The sequence below is a fragment of the Monopterus albus genome, unplaced genomic scaffold, assembly GCF_001952655.1.
Source record: "Monopterus albus unplaced genomic scaffold, M_albus_1.0 scaffold7.1, whole genome shotgun sequence".
NCBI classification, from domain to species: domain Eukaryota; kingdom Metazoa; phylum Chordata; class Actinopteri; order Synbranchiformes; family Synbranchidae; genus Monopterus; species Monopterus albus.
In genome coordinates this window covers 5216701-5235319 of record NW_018127887.1, presented here as the reverse complement: position 1 = coordinate 5235319, position 18619 = coordinate 5216701, and the positions used below count along the sequence as shown (strand labels likewise).

Here is an 18619-nt window from a genome sequence, read left to right as displayed (position 1 = left end):
ACACAAAAATTAAAAATGAACTCTGCAAACACACTACTCACATTCAGAGACATAGTACATGGTACACTCTAAAATCTAAGCAAGACCTTTTAAACTTCTCAGAATATGAATACACAAGATAAAATCCTTCCCAATCCTACTTCTCTGTAACTACAGCATTCTCTAGAAATAAGTAATTGTATAAAAAGATTATTTTGCAGTTTAAAGCGGCGATATAAAATGCCAATAAATAAAAGGTTAATAGTGCTGTGTACCTGTATGGGTGAGGGTATATGTAAAGGCCAAATCATGCTTTGCTCATATCCCCGTGCGTACATGGACACAGACGAAATATGCGTACACATTCCTAATCATACTTCAGGCCATCCATGTAAACACAACACAGCACATTATGTGAGTACGCGTCTGTAAAACAGTTTCAGAATTGCACATTTGTAGATCTAGTCTATTTAGTTTGTTTTGGTGAAGTAGTGTATCCATTCATTGTTGTTCAAGTTCTCTAATACTCAATCTGATGTCTTGGTGCAAAAAGTTATTCTGGAGCCTGTTGGTCCAGATGCTGAGGCTGCAGTACTGCCTGCAAAACGGTAGCTGGAGTTAAAAAGGCTGGCTTACTTGTTCTCCATGTTGCCAGAAGCTCAGGATTACTGTGGTTAAAACCCACAACAAAATGATTTCTAAATTAATGCAGTGCATATGGAGTGGAATGATAGTGGGGTACTGAGGAAAAAATGCTGACAAATCATAAAAGGAATGATGGAGCCGTTTTTCAAAGATAGAATATTTTGATCTGGGACAGCATTTTAAATTTGCAGCGGTGACAAAGACAGGGTGGTACAAAGAACCTCATCGATCACAACAGGACTGTTGTGTCTGAAAGGACAAAAATGATCCAAGGGAAAGGTTTCCACTTTGGTCAGAACAGCAGAGTCATTCTCTGCCTTTGGTTGTGGGCTGACATCTCTTTTTTACAACTCACATCACATTCTCACTATTCAGTCACATGCCATACCTGCTTACTATAAATCATGCCTGTCTGAAACAGCACCGAGATGATTTTCATCCCTCACTGACCTTGTTCCAGAGGGAAATTGTTGTCCACGCAAGGATTTCACACACAAACAGAAAGATGCTTGTACAGACCGGTTTGCAGGGTGCAGGTATCTGAGAACAAGCACATCCTCCAGTTAGGGGCGTGCGATATTGATAAAAATGATATTTATTGATCTTCGGGGATTTTCTTAATAATAATAAGCAGATAGTATTTTGAATTCTTCAGAAGTGTGTTTAATACAAACCTTTATTGTACTAGCTTGCTCTTGTTAATAGCATATTAATTGTTACTTACTAATGATATTGATGGAAACAACATTTGAGGTCTTTCCTTAAAACTGAAGCATTTAAGTAAAACAAAACACAAACACTGAAATCACTTCTGCAGAATCATTCCACTAAAGGTTGGATATATGCATTTGTTATTACAGTGCTGCTGTGGAGATCTTAAACATAAAACACTGGAGGTGGCAGCTTAAAGATGAGCAGTTTGCCATATTTAGGTCAAAGCTTGCATCTTTCTTTAAAAATACTGCTTTATGCTTTGATTTGATTTGATTTATTTATTCTTTCAAGCATGTAAAGACAGTTGATATGTCAACACACATAATTTTACACATATCCAACAAATGCTAATCCAATATCAATGTGCTTATACCTAGTACATGCTTGAATGGAGTAGGAAGAAGTCAGACTTATCCAGTCCTACCCCATAACATCATCTTACCATCATTGGTTTGCAAGCAGTATCTCTACATAAATAATTCTCTTCTACACCACACAAGTAATATACTAAAGAATTATTACAAAGTGTTAACATTCTTACACCACACCCACAATGTTCCATCTGATTAATCATTAAACCTGTTCTTGCATATATCTTGATTGACACATACCTTTATATTTATGTTTAAACTCGTCAATTCTATTACTATTTTTTATGTCCACACTTAAATTATTCCATAGTTTTACCCCACTTATGGAAATACAAAATCTTTTTTTGGTTGTACGTATAGCATGAAATTTTAAATTTAACTGACCCCTTAAATTTAACTTTATGGGATATACATGGTGGATTTATAGCTATTTTGGCTAAGAAGTCCAGTTTCCAGTTTGGCCATTTCCGTGTCCACACTGTCCAGAAAGTACACATAAATAATTCCAGCTTTATCCAAGAATCACCTTACTGTTCATAACTCGCCAGCATCGGAGCCAAAATGACAGGTCTTGTGGAATTATCCTTCAGGCTCTCTGCTTGGGGATGGGGTACTGTGTTGCCAAAGTGCCGGGGGAAGAAAGAGTAGCGAGGTTGATTTAGTGCTCTGTATGAACAGTAGATCTGGCGAGCTAATTTCATGAAGGAGCATGGCATTTCCTCCTGTCTTGTCTGTGTCTGTCGGCGGAAAGAAACATCAGAAGGAGGTGAAGAAAGATGCTCTCGTCTTCCTCTGAGACATAGCTAGTTCCTCTGTCATAAAATTAGCTGGGGTTTATCTCTGGAAATGAAGCATTCCTTCCTTTTTTATTTCTTCTACCTTAAACCTCATATTTTTTCTAAAATTATCTACCCCTCTTTACTTTTCTTTTCATTGCTCTGATTTCACTTCTTATTTCTCTGTGCCTCCTTGGCTGACCAGACATGTTTCAGACCTCAGGTCAGTACTTCACCCAGCAGTAGTAGCAGCAGGATCTATTTTCACATCAGGCGGCAGCCACTGATGCCACAAAAATGCATGGCGCCAATGTGAACATCACAACAGGCCATGGAGTACTCACCGCATGTACTGTAATCCCACAACCAACACACATGTACTACACTCACACAAACAAACATGCACTCACAATGCTAAGAGCAAAACCTTGGATCATCATAACAAACTCATGGTGTTAATTTAGAGTGTGTCCACGTTTAACATAAACACAACAGCTACGCCACAGGATCATCCAAAGTACTATTAGCCAGTGGTGGATGAAGTACTCAGATCCTTTACTTAAGTAAAAGCAGCAATACAACAGTGTAAAAAACAAGTAAAAGTACTGCATTCAAAATGTTACGTAAAGGTATTAGCATCAAAACATACATAAAGTATAATTATTTATGCATTATTGTGTACATCTCATTTAATGCTGCACTTGCAATATTTGCCTCTAAAATGTAGTGAAGTCACAGTATGAAGTAACAGAAAATGAAAATACTCAAGTACTGATACCTCAGAATTGTACTTAATTACAGTACTTGAGTAAATCTACTTACTTACTTACTTTCCACCACTGCTATTAATAAACAAACACATGTCATGATGAGCAGTAATGCGCCAGTGTTTATCTTAGCATAGTAAACAAGCACGAACATGATAAGAGCGATGTCGAAGAGCATGACACAAAGTCACAAAGAGAGTATCAGTGTCTGACATTTGTGGAGCTGGGGAAAAATATTACTATTACTGAGTTTGATCGTGGGCCGACCCAGGGCCTTTCTATGTGGAGTCTCCATGTTGTCCCTGTGCCTGTGTGGGTTCTCTCTGGGTGCTCTGTCTTCCTCCCACAGTCCAAAGACATGCAGCTTAGGTTGACAGGCGACTCTAAATTGCCTGTAGGAGTGAATGTGAGTGTGTGTGGTTGTTTGTCTACATGTCAGCCCTGTGATAGACTGGCGACCTGTCCAGGGTGGACCCCGCCTCTCGCCCAGTGTCAGCTGGGATTGGCTCCAGCTCCCCCGTGACCCTATTCAGGAACAAGTAGTATAGATAATGGATGAATGGATAATTCATAGTCAAACTATATGCTTTCTGCATGAAATGATGCTGACAAACCGCTGCATCATAGAGCTGAGCAGATATGTTGGACTCTAATTTAATTGGAAACAAACCTTATACTAAAGACTTCCACCAGATTTAATGGCAAAGACCAGTCCATAACTTGCTTAGATTCTTCTACTGCTGTTGTTCACAATTTTGGCTTGTGAAATGAAAATCACTCTTCTAATTGTTTTACATGCAAGTTATCTAAAACACATTCCTGATGCCAATGATAATGTTAAATGCCTTTTTAACGACTTGATCTACATGCTGGGATAGGAATCTTTATGTGCTGCCAATAAGTTGCAATCTTTGTGACAAGAACCAATATAGTTATAGATACAGTATAGCTGGCATCCAGCCTTAGACAATATCAAATTATTAGCACATGCTAACATTTAAATTTACTTATTGTGAGGATATGAATGTGTGTCCACCCCACATTTGTAGAATCACAATAACACAGCATCAGACACCTGAAATGAACGATATTCAGAGACTACATTACGTCGGACTACGATTTATATCACTGAAAATAAACACCATGCACAACTTGCTAAGTTAGTGAGGTCCAGTTGACCCTAAAGTGCCAATACTTGGTCATCTTGTTTGACCTCTGCTCTCTGAGTGCTGCGATCGTTATAATGAAGCAGAGATTCTTTCATGTTTAGGGGGAAGGAAGTGGTAAACAGTCCAGACAGCAGCAGAACTGGTCTATTAAACCCCTTAAAAGGCTCTTTGAGGAAGCCAGAGCTCCAAGGGCACTCAGGCACACTTCTCCATGTGGTTTGTTTAGAAGGTGAACAGACTGCTAAGGGGGGTGAGCTGGATATGGCACGAGAACTGCATTCTGCAGCACACTTTTACTTCTGAGAACGCAGAGATGGCCCTCAGGTAGACAGCCTCATCTCAATTTCATTAAACCCCTGAAACTGGGGCATTTGGGAGGCTGCTTGCTTCAAAATAATTCTCTCGCTCACCAATATTTAAGAGAGGATTTCCCTCCTTCCCCTTGCTTTTGCCTCCTTCCCCCATGTGCCCCTGGTGCTGTAGCTGGGTGGGTGGGATGGAACGAAGATGAAGGCAGAGGTAGGGTGCTGCAGCAAAGCGCATTCATCCTCTCTCTGCAGGGCTGTTGCATCATGGAGATGACACAGCAAGTGGCTACAGTGATACAGCAAAACCAGAACACCGGTACTATGCACCACAGATGGATTTATATATTGTCATTGTTGCAGCTATTATGACTCTAGTGATGTACCCAGATCTAGACACAAACAACATGAGCAGTCAGACAGGTTTTTTATTTTAGAGAATTTGCTCATTTTAGGCTTTTACTTTTAAGATTCTTCTGGTGTGTTTCCTGCATTGTTAGTGCAGTTTAAACTGTAGGAGAGTCTGAATTCTGGTGTGATGTATTTTACTGCCCTAGGAGGGGTAAATTCATGAGGGGTGAAAATGAGTTCACAGCATCACCCAATGTCTTTACTGCAGAAATCAACCAGGGAGAAAATCTGTCAAACAGCAAACAGACTGAAAAATGTCAACTGTCAAAAGAGTCTGAGAGGAATCAGTTCACTGCTATAACTCAGTCAGCTGGCCAGTGGCTAATACACATATATTTTTAATTTGTTCACAGGGCTTGCAAAATGGATCTTGATCTAAATTTTACTTTGTGCTTTGAATAAAGTTAAAAAAAAAACACCAAGTGAGAAAGTGACTTGGATCACACTGCTAACATCTGGTTCAAGAGTAGGCTAACTGACTTTGCTAACATTCAGCCGAGAGCATCAGAGTAAACAGGGCACACGCAACGCTGCTCTGCTTTTCCATCACACTATTTCTCTTTTCTCATCACAGTTTGACACTAGGTTTGTAAAGGTTTATAGCTGGTCATGCTGCTATTTTTGTTCATATGCAGCACCTTATCCTGTGACCTTAAAGTGAATGAAATGATCATAAAACTGAACTATATTTCATTTTACTGCAGGATACAATAGCCACCTTTATTTGCATCCTCCGTAGGAAGCAAAAGCAGTGTGCTATGGAGGGTTTATTGACTTAACCTGCAGAGACTTGAGACAGGGAGATGGTATGTGCTGATTATAAACACCGACATGCTTGTTTTTTTATGTGTTCACTGCAGCTTTGTATGCACACAGCAGCAAATCCAGCAATGATACTGAATAACACACAGAGAGATGTGCATGTGTACAGGGTCACCTGTCAGAGCAGCTTTACTGGGAATATGTTCAGAATTCAACCAGTCACTCCAGGCCTTTCCAATCACCCGCCCACTCAGCTGGACACTCAATGGCACATCTGCACCATTCACTCAACATGCATTCATTCAGCCATTCATTCACAGCCTACTTTGGTTTCAGTGGTTACAGTGAATATGAGTGCTTTATTTGGTTAGTGGGGGGAGGGGGGTGATTGTTTAGCTGTATTTCTACACACAGACCTGTTGAAACCTGAGGGATGACGCTTCATGTGAACAGTTATGTGTTGTGAAAGCATAAAAGACAGTGATGGATAGGAGCTCCACTGTGTGAAATTCTTCTCAGTGATCCAGATACACAGGGACACACAAAGACTTTCGAGGAGAAAACAACAGATCAGAGAGGGACACGGACCACCGATGATGATATCATGACCAAACTGATAACAACACTATTACTTAGCTTGCACATCAGCTCAACCAAATCTCACGTGAGGGTGAAGAACAACCTGCTGTTACTGCTCATCCACAGACTTTGCTGTAAACAGTTTGCTTTGAGGAGGAGGACATTTCTATTCAGATTTTTATTACTCATGCTAGCGGTGTGACTCTAGGGATGGAAACACCAGTCTACCACTGAAATAACTCTACATGGACACTTTATATAGACATTCAAGGTTTTCTAATGATGCCCATGGTCCCCTGAATCATTTTGTCTAGCACTTTGTCTAGGATGTACTGCAATAAAATTTGGTATATACATTCACCCCCAAAAGGACAAATGGTAAAAGAGCAGTGCAGGGATGATGTATTTTGTAGGCCAGCCTGGAAGTTAGCATCACCCTGGTTCCCTTGACAAAAAGTCAGTGAGATAGGACTCACTACTACAAGACGTGATAGCATTTAATCTAGTGTTTAAATCTGCTAACTTTGCTTTATTACAGGTGGAGCCTGGGGTGGGCCAGGCATGAGTCAGTAATCGTAAGTAATTAATGAGCTAACAAAAAGCATCATGTGTTGCATAATATGTGAGACAGCCTCGTCTTACACTTTTCAGTGTGTGACACAGATTTGTTGCAGGATTTTAAAAAAGCAGGAGTGGTTGTGAGGAGATTCAGAGTTGTAATGACTGTAGCTGTGAAGTGAACAAACAAGGTTTTAGCTGCATGGCTCAAAACAACAAGGGGTCTCACCACAAAGATGGAGCAGCCACAAGAGAAACTTCACTGCCCAGTAAAACAGTTTATATCTGTTATAAAAGGAGGTTTCACTGCATTTAGCATGCTGTCAGATTCAATGGCCTGAGGTGAGGAAATTCAGAATATACATAGAAACACCTCAAGCCATGCTAGGAGCAGTTACATTTTTACAGATTATTACAGATTACAGCCGCAGTTATATCTTAAAAGGGGTTTCAAAGGGTTTTAATGGTACAAGGACCTAACCCATCAAGACTTTCCAGAAACCACAGTGACATATTCAGTTGTCTTGTTTTCTCAGATCAAATATTCCAAACCCAAAGATATTCAGTTTACAACAATGTGACTTAGAGAAACACATTATAACATTTGAGAGGCTGGAATGATAAATACCTTAGAGGCAAAAGTGACAGCACTAGACTGAACAGCTACTGTAAGGGCTTCAACCCGTGGCTAAAAAAGCCACAGTAAAAAAAAAAAAAAGTCTAATATGCTGTTAAATAGAATTGTTTGTCCTCACATTTAATGTAGCAGTTTGATGTATTATTAATCTAAAATGTTTGGTTGATCACTTTCAAAATTCTGCCAACACATTTAAAGAAAAGAGACTTTCAGTAGAAACAATGGAACATAAACTGTTTAGCATGAATTTCTTTGCCTCACTTTTATAAACTGCTTTGCAATCATATTTTGAAAAATACAGCACAGACATGGAGTCAAACTTCCACTTATGATGCCCACCACTTTCACAACTGTTATTTTATATCGTTTCTGAAATCTCTCCTCTCTGATGTCTGGTCCTCTGCAACACCATGCGCTGCCGTCGTGGGCCAAGGCTGCCAATTAGTCTGAGGCGAAGCTTCTCCAGAAACTCACAAACAAAAGCTGAATTTGTTTTCTTTACAAACTTAAAATAACTCTTCAAAGGGTGAATCACAACCACAGAATACAGAGCGAAAAGTTAATGAGTAACATACTGGTTCTTGTGTGTTAGATGCCAAATGAGGAAGGCAGAACACAAGACATGGAAACTTTCTAGGAATGAAACTGAAATTTGAAAGTCTTAAAAAAGAAAATAAGAATTAAAAACATAGATACAGATACGACAAATTAAAACAGATTACTTTGTTTTTGATAGATGACACTTTATTAAATGAAATGCCACATTTAGATTGATGACATGAGTTAACAGGTTCAAACAGATGAGAGGACTAACGCACATCCAGTTTGCTAAATTGCTCCCATCGGCCCAGATGGCCTCATGTCTGACTAAGGCTCCTAATGTTTGTAATCTCATCTGGGTCTGATCGCTGTGACACCACTTAAGCAGGCTCAGAGTGAATCAGGCTCATGTGGACTATCAATTTCCTGTCACGAGCCTTTGGCTAAACCTGATGGGTGGAGTCATGTCAAGTCCTCACGAAAACAGGATGAAGATGTGAAACATGGCTTCCTCTTCAGGTATCTGAGAACACATCACTTCCAAGACTGGATCATAACAAACACTGAAGCTCTGCATTATTATTTTTTTTATATATTATGGTTTGCTTTGATGCATTATTACCCAATATTTTAATTTAGCTTTAACTTTATTAGAACTGATACAGTGATCACAAAGATGTCGCCTAAATCAGGTTGGCAACCATGGCACATTCACACAGAGATAAGACACTGCATCACTTCACCTTGAAAGAAGAGGCACAGCAGCTCCAAAGCATGTCAGCAGTGATCTTTAAGTCACATCTCAACAGATGTTTAAAGTGAAAAAGTGTTCTATGAAAACTAAGTTCCAAAGTGACCCAGATAAGTGTTAGAGGGCCTGCAAGTAATGACTGTCTAAGAGAGAAGATCACATTTTGATTGAATGTAAACAGAATGGGTTATAGGGAGAAGGGCTTCATAAATCATAAACTTAGGTTTACATTAATTTTGTTATTACAGTCAGACAATCCAAAAGTATCCTGCAAATTTGGTGCCTTCTTGAAGAACACCCTAATGCATTTGATACATGATTGAGTCATTAAAACACTGCACAAAGAAACGCTGAGCATATTAGACACAAAGCAAGTAAGACCCACATATTAAGAAGTTAAGGGAACTCTCCCAAGCTGCAGAAAAGAGAAATGAGAACAGAAAACTTGGCCACTGATATCAGGCTGAACCTTGTCCAGGTCAAATATATGAGCACAGAGCATTTGAGTACACTGTGTACAGCTGTCTGCAGGGATAAATGCACACTTTGCTGAGCTTCCTGAGAGAGGAAAGCGAGAATGCTCCAGAGAAACACAGAATGAGAACGATATGGGGATAATCCAACAAACAGATGTTTGGGAGCACATTGGAGAGTGCTTGCTGCCCAGAGAATACGGATTATAAGGATGGAAGTACTAACAGGAACCCAGAGGGCTGCGAGGTTAGCCAACACACACCCACGGCAGCTAGCCAGTGCATGACCCTCTCAGGTAAAGGCAGCTGCCACATGTAATGAAAGAGATTAATTTTGCTGCTTCTGGAGAAAAGGTGGGATTTAAAGTAACTGGAAATGAAATGCACAAAATGAGTTTGCAGAGGACGTAGGAAGATACTGGGGCTTTACTCAGTGTGCTACCTGCACTCAGTTATTAATAAATCAAGAGGGAGTTGAGATGACCATTCACTGGTGGAGGTAGTCCCCCGTGCACAGGACTACAGTGCAAAGTGATCTGCAATAAAACTGACCCGCTCTCTGCAGAAACCAGCCTTGATAGTAAAGAGCTTTTGGATGTCTCATTGTGATTTAAAGACCAAGGACACACTCAGTTGAGGGTGAATGTCTCCAATATCCCTGCTGCTGGGAGAGTTGACTGCTAACACGTCCTGACAGGCACCTCTCCTCTATGCACACACACACATAGCAGTGGAAACAGTGCAGAGCAGTGCTGCTCTTACTCAACTGGGAATAAAAGCAGCTCCCCTACAATACACACATGCCTCGAGTGAAGGTGCTGTAATGCATACTTCCTTTGCCAAACTGCCACCCTCGTCACAGGAGTTACGGTTTTCATTTGGTCCGTCAAGGTCAGTGGGTTCAACCGCAGAAAACCCGGTACTGTTACTGTACAGTAAGTGTGTCCATATGCCCAGGCTGCATAGGATTTAAAGATTTAAGGTGAATAGTTGTCTCCAGTTCCAGAGTCTGGTGTTGTATATAAGGCACTAGGGCAGCTTCTCAAGTCTTTTCACATTCACTCACACAGGTAATGATACACAGGCCTTTGAACATGCACTCTTAAATCCAAGGCGCTGCCTGGAGTCATCTATCAGCCGCAGAATACAAGTCTTGTCCCAGAGAGCCTGGTTAAGATCAGGGGGGACCTCTGGATGAAAACCATCTGGTGAAAGGGAGAGTTTGCTCTGCTAGGCAGGTCTGCTAGCCACACCACCAGAACAAAGATAGGCTGTAACCTGCCGCCTGCGGCCCCATGGGGGACCTCAATCTGTCTACCCCCAGACACAGCGCCACACAACTGAAGTCGGCCTTCAGCAAGATTTGAGGCATGAATGTATGCTTGTCATGCAAGAGCTCAGTTCACCTTTAATCGTGTCTGAGGCAAGAATGAGCTGCCTATACTGTTCACATGACCCAGATGACAAACATTGAATGGAAGACTGAATGAAATGTATTATTAATTAATCATTTTTAACCTTCTTGATTATTTCAGCATTTACAGTCCTGGACATAAGCCAGTAAAACCAGTACAAAACAGTAGATCTGTTGCTATTGGAAGGTCTAGTCTAGACTGTCCAAAGCATTTTATATCCAAAATCTGGGAGTAATGATTGTTTTCCATGCTGAGCATCACAATTCTGGAAAACGTTTTATTACTGTTCAGATTTATGAGTCTGTGTTGAAATCTGTCCAGCGTACATAATGGTCAAGGATGAGGTAAATGTGTCTTTTCTTCTCAACCAACTTCTCTTGACAGTTTAGAGGGCGACATCACTGATGTACATGAGGCCCAACATCTGTATTTTCTGATAATCCAGAGCTTTTGAAGTGAGGTGAGCATGAGGTGAGGCGATTGCTGCAGGCCGTAAGCCCGAGGAGGGCTGCTGGACCAGACAGGGTCCCTGGACATGTGCTGAAGGACTGCACGGACCAGCTGGCTGGAGTCTTCACCAGGATCTTCAACCAGTCTCTGGCCCAGTCCACTGTCCCACCCTGCCTGAAGTCCTCCATCCTAGTTCCCCTGCCTAAGAAACCCAACATAACCAGTCTCAATGGCTACCGGCCAGTTGCACTCAGTCCAGTGGTGATGAAGTGTTTTGAGAAACTGGTACGGGGACACATTATGTCATTCCTCCCACCAACATCTGACCCACACCAGTTTGCATACAGGGCAAACAGATCCACAAAGGACACTGTAGCCACAGCTCTCCACGCTGTGCTGCCCCACTTGGAGCATCAGGAGAGCTGTGCATGGCTGCTCTTTGTGGATTACAGCTCCACATTCAACACCATCCTCCCCCACAAGCTGGTGGACCTGGGAATTCCATATCCCACCTACATATAGATTAAAAGCTTCCTGTCCAGACACAGCCAGACGGTGAGAGTGGGCCCACACACATCCACGGCTCTCAGCCTCAGCACTGGTTCCCCACAAGGCTGTGTGCTGAGCCCCCTGCTCTACACCCTGTACACCCATGACTGCACCACCAACCACCACGGCAACACCATTGTAAAATTTGCTGATGACACCACGGTGCTGGGGCTTATGTCTGGGTGGGATGAGACTACCTACAGGGATGAGGTGGAGAGGCTGATAGTGTGGTGCAAAGAGAACAATCTGCTCCTTAATACCTCAAAGACTAAGGAGGTCATTGTCGACTTCAGGAGGAACAAAACCAACATCTTGCCACTGTATGTCAGCAGGGGCCGTGTGGAGAGGGTGCCAGCCTTCCGCTTTCTGGGAGTCTACATTAAGGAGGATCTGACCGGGGGCGTGAATACCTGTAAACTGCTTAAAAAGGCCCAGCAGAGACTGTACTTCCTACGGGTGTTCAGGAAGAGGAACATCTCCCAGAGACTGCTGGTGTCCTTCTATTGGTGCTCCACTGAGAGCATCCTTACATACTGTATATGTGTATGGTACAGCAGCAGCACAGTGGCTCAGAGGAAAACGCTCCAGAGGGTCATTAACACAGTCCAGGAGATCGTCAGCTGCCCTCTCCTCACTCTGGAAGAACTACACAGTTCCCGCTGCCTCAAAAAAGCTCAGAATATCATTAAGGACACTTCACACGCAGGACGTTCACTCTTTGAACTGTTGCCATCAGGTTCAGAGCAATCAAACCAAGGACCACTAGATTCAAGAATAGTTTTTACCCAACAGCAGCTACCACACTCAATACTGCTAAAATATAATAAGCCCGTGTGTTTCGGGGTGGTCTGTTGTTTATTTCATTATTCTAGCGGTTAAGTTTTTTATATGGTCTTATTTCATATGTTATGTTTTCTTCTACTGCTGTACCGACCGGAGGTCACTCTAAAATTTCATTGCACACGTTACAATGACAATAAAGGATTATCTTATCTTATCTTATCTCGAGGAGCTACAGATTCTGAAGAGGAACAGCTGATGAAGTTTAATCTGACAAAGAATTGTGCATGTTCTACAATAGTTTATTATTCCCATTCCTGTACTAGGTCTTTAATCAGAAACCAGCTCATAGTACAACAACTGGGGGGTTATTATCACACAGCTGTGACAGCAGCAACACCCAGGGCTGAATCAGAAAAGTGCATCTACTGATCACAATTGCACAGCAATGAGCAAACTACCAGACACAAACATCCAGAAAAGCCAAGCGCTGCCCATCAGTCTGCCAGTTGTCTTCCAGTCAGAGCTACCCTACTGTACAGCCATATCTCTGCTCTGAACACAGCTCAAATTACACACAACTACAGTTACTGGCTATCTGTGGTTCTTTATTAAAGACTTTTTCATGATAACAAATAACTCCAGTGGTTGACCACAGCACAGAGAATTGTTAGATGATACTGCTGGCGTAATGCAATGCTGACTGTCATTGTTTGTCATGTGACTGTGCTGCTGTATTTCTGAGAAACATCAAACAGCAGCTCAGTGGCTACAAAGGCTGCACTGTAGCCAAAAGGTCAGAAACGTGACCCCTGCAGCGGCCGAGGTGTCCTTCAAGACCTGAGGGTCGTCAATCAGGACAATAAAGGTCTATGTGCTCAGTCATAGTGAGTCAGCTAACTGTTGGAAATGCTACATGGAAAAGCAGAGTGTCGTGTTGCTCCTTTAAAGTCACTGAGCCACTGAGAGAAGAGAGGTTAAGAAATTTACAACAGCTCAGTGTAAAGATGCTCTTAGAAATAAAATTAAATGCAACTAGGTCAAAGCCTAATGATTAAAATTAAAAACAGGATATCCATTAGAAATCATTAGTCAGTTAATGAATTTGTTTCCTACACACTAAATAAACAATTGACTAAAAAAGCCCTCGCCTGCAACGCTTCTGACCTTGTACTTAATGGGCATGCAATGTGAAGCGCAGAGCTGATGAGCACACCGCTCGGCTGGACCCGACGTCGATGGGCGAACAGGAGGGGACAGAGAGGCCAAGGTGATGAAGTGGATGGAAAGAAGAGTCTGCTTCCAACTGCAAGCAACAAACTCTGGCTTCATCAGGGTTTCACTTTTTTTTTTTTTTTTTACAATCACACTCGCTGAAACTAACAGGTTATGTCTCATGAGAGGAACTGAACTGAAAAAAGCTATCCTGTTTGAGTGCTTCAGGGAATCCATGTTTAAATTTTGTTGAGAACAAGTTTCAAAAGTTATGTTTCACTTGCCTGCAGGTTCCCCTCCCTCCCTCCATTCACCCAGCTGGCAGTAAGCCTCTTAGTGAATCCAAAAAGAATGACTTATCTGTGTCTACAGACTCTTACACAAATGTTCTCAAACAGAGGTCCAACCACTGCATCTCTTGCCAGCGAGACATAGCTCAACCTGAGAAATGTTTCCTGTCTAAACTAGACCTCTGTTCCGATGCTGGTCAGTCTGGATTTCTGCTGCTTATTTCAGATTTGTTGACACACACACTGTCCTTGTTTATGCCACTGTTCTCTTATCTTCTCACTGATTTGTTTCTCTCTTGGTTGTCTTTATTATCGGGTGTTTTATAACCTCCTCGCTCTAATTCTTACATGAATCCTTTCTATGAATCCTCAGCTGGGATTTGTGTCAATGCAAAACTGTATAAGGGTTGCAACTAATAACCGTTTTTCATAATTGATAATATTCTCATTTGATTGTTTAATATACAATAAGTCAAAAGATTGTGGAGAAAATGTACATTACAATTTCCAGGAGCCCAGTTTGTAATAATACAGTGATATTGTTGCAGATTAATTTTCTGATTATCAAATGATAATTGACTAATCTCTCATGAGGCTTGTTTTAGAGAGGTGTTCTTGTATTTAACCTAACCTGCCCTCACAGTTACAATATAAACAGGGTGGACAGAATAATAGAAACACCTGTCACTATGACAACCAATTCAACAGCACAAACTCCAGCTTCCAAAATGATCATACAACTAGTTGAATCAACACCTCTCTAAACTGTTTCAACAGAAACCGAACCTTTTAACCTTTATAAAGTTGGGGTTTGTTTCAAGACTGTTGTATTAGACTGCATTAGTTTTAGCTAGGTGTATAACAGGCAGCTGAGTGAATAGTGTGACTGATAACATATTTCATTGAAGTTAGACATTGCACCCACATTAAATGTCAGAAGAGGGAAGATGAGAGTAAGAGGAATCATATATAAAGCATGTAGCTTTATACAAAGTGAGCTAAAATCTATTGAACACATCAGGGGACCAACAAGCCGGCCAGAATTTTAATACTTCTTTAAGACTGGTATGCATTTTCAATCCATCTAATAACCCCTGTTGACCTCATATTTCCAGCCTGACTCTGCCTGGGAAAGCATTCAAACTTTCACAAAGTAGCAGCAGCAGCAGCAGCAGCGGCAGCAGCATCTGACCGAGGCAAATGGTTCTGTAATTGGCATTACAACTTGTGGAAACCAAAGAATTTGGCTTGTTCAGCTCAGCGGCCTTGTGCCTTGGCTGGCGGTAAACTTTTGAGCTGGATCTCAAATACAAACACCGGGCCCTGGGACATTCACAGCAACCTGCAACCTGTCTCTGCATCCAACTGCTGTTCACAGGTTGCAAACAGTGCAACAGTGTGAAGACACACGTAAACGCTTAACATTGTCGATTTAAAACACAGTCAATAAAACTGTATTATGGTAAATTGTCTGTATATCACTGGACCATTTTAAAGTCTCCTGAAAGACTTCAGACATCTAGGAAATACAAAATGTCACATACAATTTATCTGCAACTTGCAGCATGTGGTAACGTAAACAAGCAAAGACTAACATGTTTAATCAGAAATCAGTTCCTCTTCCTGCGTTGTCCTTATAATGTTACATTTCTTACATCTGGCAAATTATAACAAGAAAGCGACACTTAAAAACTCAACAAACTAGAACCAGAATTTTAAAGCCAAACTATCCCCTCTTGCTTGTTTGTCTCTGTAACATGTAAACTGTACGCCTTGTTTCTCACACCTCGGTCTGACAGGTGGGGAAGTGATGGGTCACAGTCATGCTTCCACACACAAGCCGCTGAACAGTATCTAGTTCCTCACAGAGTAATGTTCCTCTGTCTGTTATCTCACGAACAGGCCTTTCAGTCTGCTTCAACCACTGGCATCTGAGCCAAGACAGGTACTCAGACAGCAGTGTAAATCATCACCAGCAGAGGAGTGCAACTGTGCATTCAGGGTCAACTACACTTACATGGTAAACCTATCATACACCGCCAAAATACCAGTCATTTTCAACATAGACGCCTTGTTTTTTAACTTGCAAGATAACAGCAATTAGGACGCCTTATGTATTTCATAAAGCAGTGCAGCCCCAGCTTGTGACTCTCATGTATTACATAAACTTAAGTCATAGACATAATCTTCCATGAACATGCAAAATTGAAACTCGATGACCGCATACCATTGTTTCATAACATTCACCAAATATATAACAATATATAAGAGTCAAAAGCTGCGGCTAAAAGTCGTAGTGACATGAAAAATATGTGCCACAAAACCTTATTTTTTGCAGGGAATTTTAACTACATTTAGGTTTTTACTGAGGTAATTTAGTGAAAACACAAAGGCAGCTGCAAGGTTTCAGGGTGCAGCAAGGAAGTTTAAAAGGTGACTGATAATTTTCAGATGACAAACCATATATCTTGCTGACCATACAACAACCTCTTGTACTGTACAGACCTCCACATGGGATGCACATGGTGTCAGCTGCATCTTGACAAGACATTCCTATATGCACTGACAGGAGGCTGTGAGCTGCAGAACAAAATGGCTGCCAGCACACTGAGTCATAGTTATATATTTTTGAGTCATATTTTTTTGGAACAGACCTTCCCAAAACATAAAATAATATCCATATTCCATTACTGATTTATAATCCAGGGCAGATTAGTCAACATTCCATTAGGTTTTTCCCATGAATGCAGAGACCGGACCCTGCAGAAACCCCATTTCTGGGTCATACAATACAGATAAGCCATATGTGGTAAAGCTGGGGTTAAAAATAGGTTTCTCTGTATGTTGAGGCATTTCTATAATCCATTTCATGCTTCATCTCCTGAGCTGACATTCCACTGCTGAGCCTGCTGACTTCTGACATCATCAGGCTTTTGTTACTTCTTTTCTAAAACTGGGTTGTCAGACTCACAACATATGAACAACGCACTCAGCTTTACTTGAGCTCGCTGCTATACAAAGTTAGCCTGGTGGGAAGTTTGCTACCAAACACAAATTGGATGATTTGTTTAGAAAAACATGACAATTATAGAAGAATTAATCAGTTCCTTGTGGCTACAGCAACTCTTGGGGTCAAGATCTTATATTTATTGATCATTACTTACTAATGGTCTTGCTACAAAATGTCTTTGGTCACTAAAAAAAAAAAACTCTTTGCTCTTTTCTACCAAATGGTCCAAAGACCTGCACTCAGGAACTTAAAAGTTCTTGACTGCCTTTCACAAGGGCAGGAACTAAATTCAGATACAAGTACTTCTGATCAAACTGCAGGTGAAGTTCCCCAGTTAGAAAAATATTTGGCTCCTGCAATGGAAAAGGGCTATTACGCTCAATGGGGGTGTTCTTACAGTCAGAGCAGAGAATCAGGTGCATATACATACAACAACAATGAAAGGTTCTCCAACTTGTCTCTTCAACACAGAGACTTGGTGGTACAACAGTGTCTCATAGAAATGATGTAATCATGGTCTTACTGACAAGTTAAACATGAGCAGAAGCATGACCTGTGTAGCATTTGTTCAGTTTGTTCAATACGCAGGTGTTGTCAAGTTAATTCCTTACCTCTAACACAGGTCCTGCCCCCAGAATGATCTGCTCCACCCCACTGGCAAACCCCTTCTGGCTGAGTGCAGTCAGATGATGAATGAGGAAGTTGGTGCTCTGGGTCTTCCCAGATCCACTCTCACCAGAAATCACTATGCACTGGTTCTTCCGTCGCTGTAACATGGCGTGATACGCCACATCCGCCACAGCATAAATGTGTGGCTCCAGCTTCCCCAGGGTGTGGTTGTCATACAATTTAACATATTTAGGATTATAGACTGGCAGGAACTGGAAGGGGTTAATCACAATAAGAATACTCCCAATGTAAGTATAGATCTTCTCCTGGCGAAAGCGTGCACGGAGGCTTTCCAAAAGGGCACGCTCTGTTAGCTCCGGGAGAGCACAGAGGTCAGACACTTCCGGAAGGCTGGGGGAGGAACCCCCTTTCCACCATGCGCCGACGCTCCTCAGTCACCCGCAGCCACATCTGTAGGCTGCCACCATAATGAATAGATCCATCTAGGTTCTTCTCCCGCAAGAGGAAGCGATAGTCATCGCCACTGCCCAGACCGCTGCGATTCTCCAAGGCGCTTCGTGGCCACAGCATCATTCGCTGAACAGGGCAGTCGCCAGGATTCAGGATCCATTCTTCCCCACCAAACTCCTTTACCTCAGCCAACACGTAGCATTTGGTACGCTCCAAGTGCAACCGTTCAATGAGGCACTCAATGGCTTCGGCAGCTGTGGTGTTCTTGCGGGCGCTGACAGGGCAGTAGATGGTCCCTTCAGCCAAGGCACCTGGGTAGACACGTAAAGTAAACTCCTGGTCCTCCAGGCGCCGCCGCATGCTGCCACTAGCGGTGGGCATGCTCGGCACGGC

The 18619-nt window shown here is 41.9% G+C and overlaps 1 protein-coding gene across 1 annotated transcript in view; it reads right to left on the bottom strand.

Annotated features, from left to right (window-relative positions):
• LOC109972815 (unconventional myosin-IXa-like) overlaps nucleotides 1-18602 on the bottom strand; it is a 91620-nt gene extending 73018 nt beyond the window's left edge. The window contains 2 exon segments of the mRNA XM_020621977.1: nucleotides 17758-18160; nucleotides 18162-18602. Coding sequence (XP_020477633.1) covers nucleotides 17758-18160; nucleotides 18162-18586 — 828 coding nt within the window. The 5' untranslated portion in view covers nucleotides 18587-18602.
• Between the last annotated feature and the right edge of the window lie 17 nt (nucleotides 18603-18619).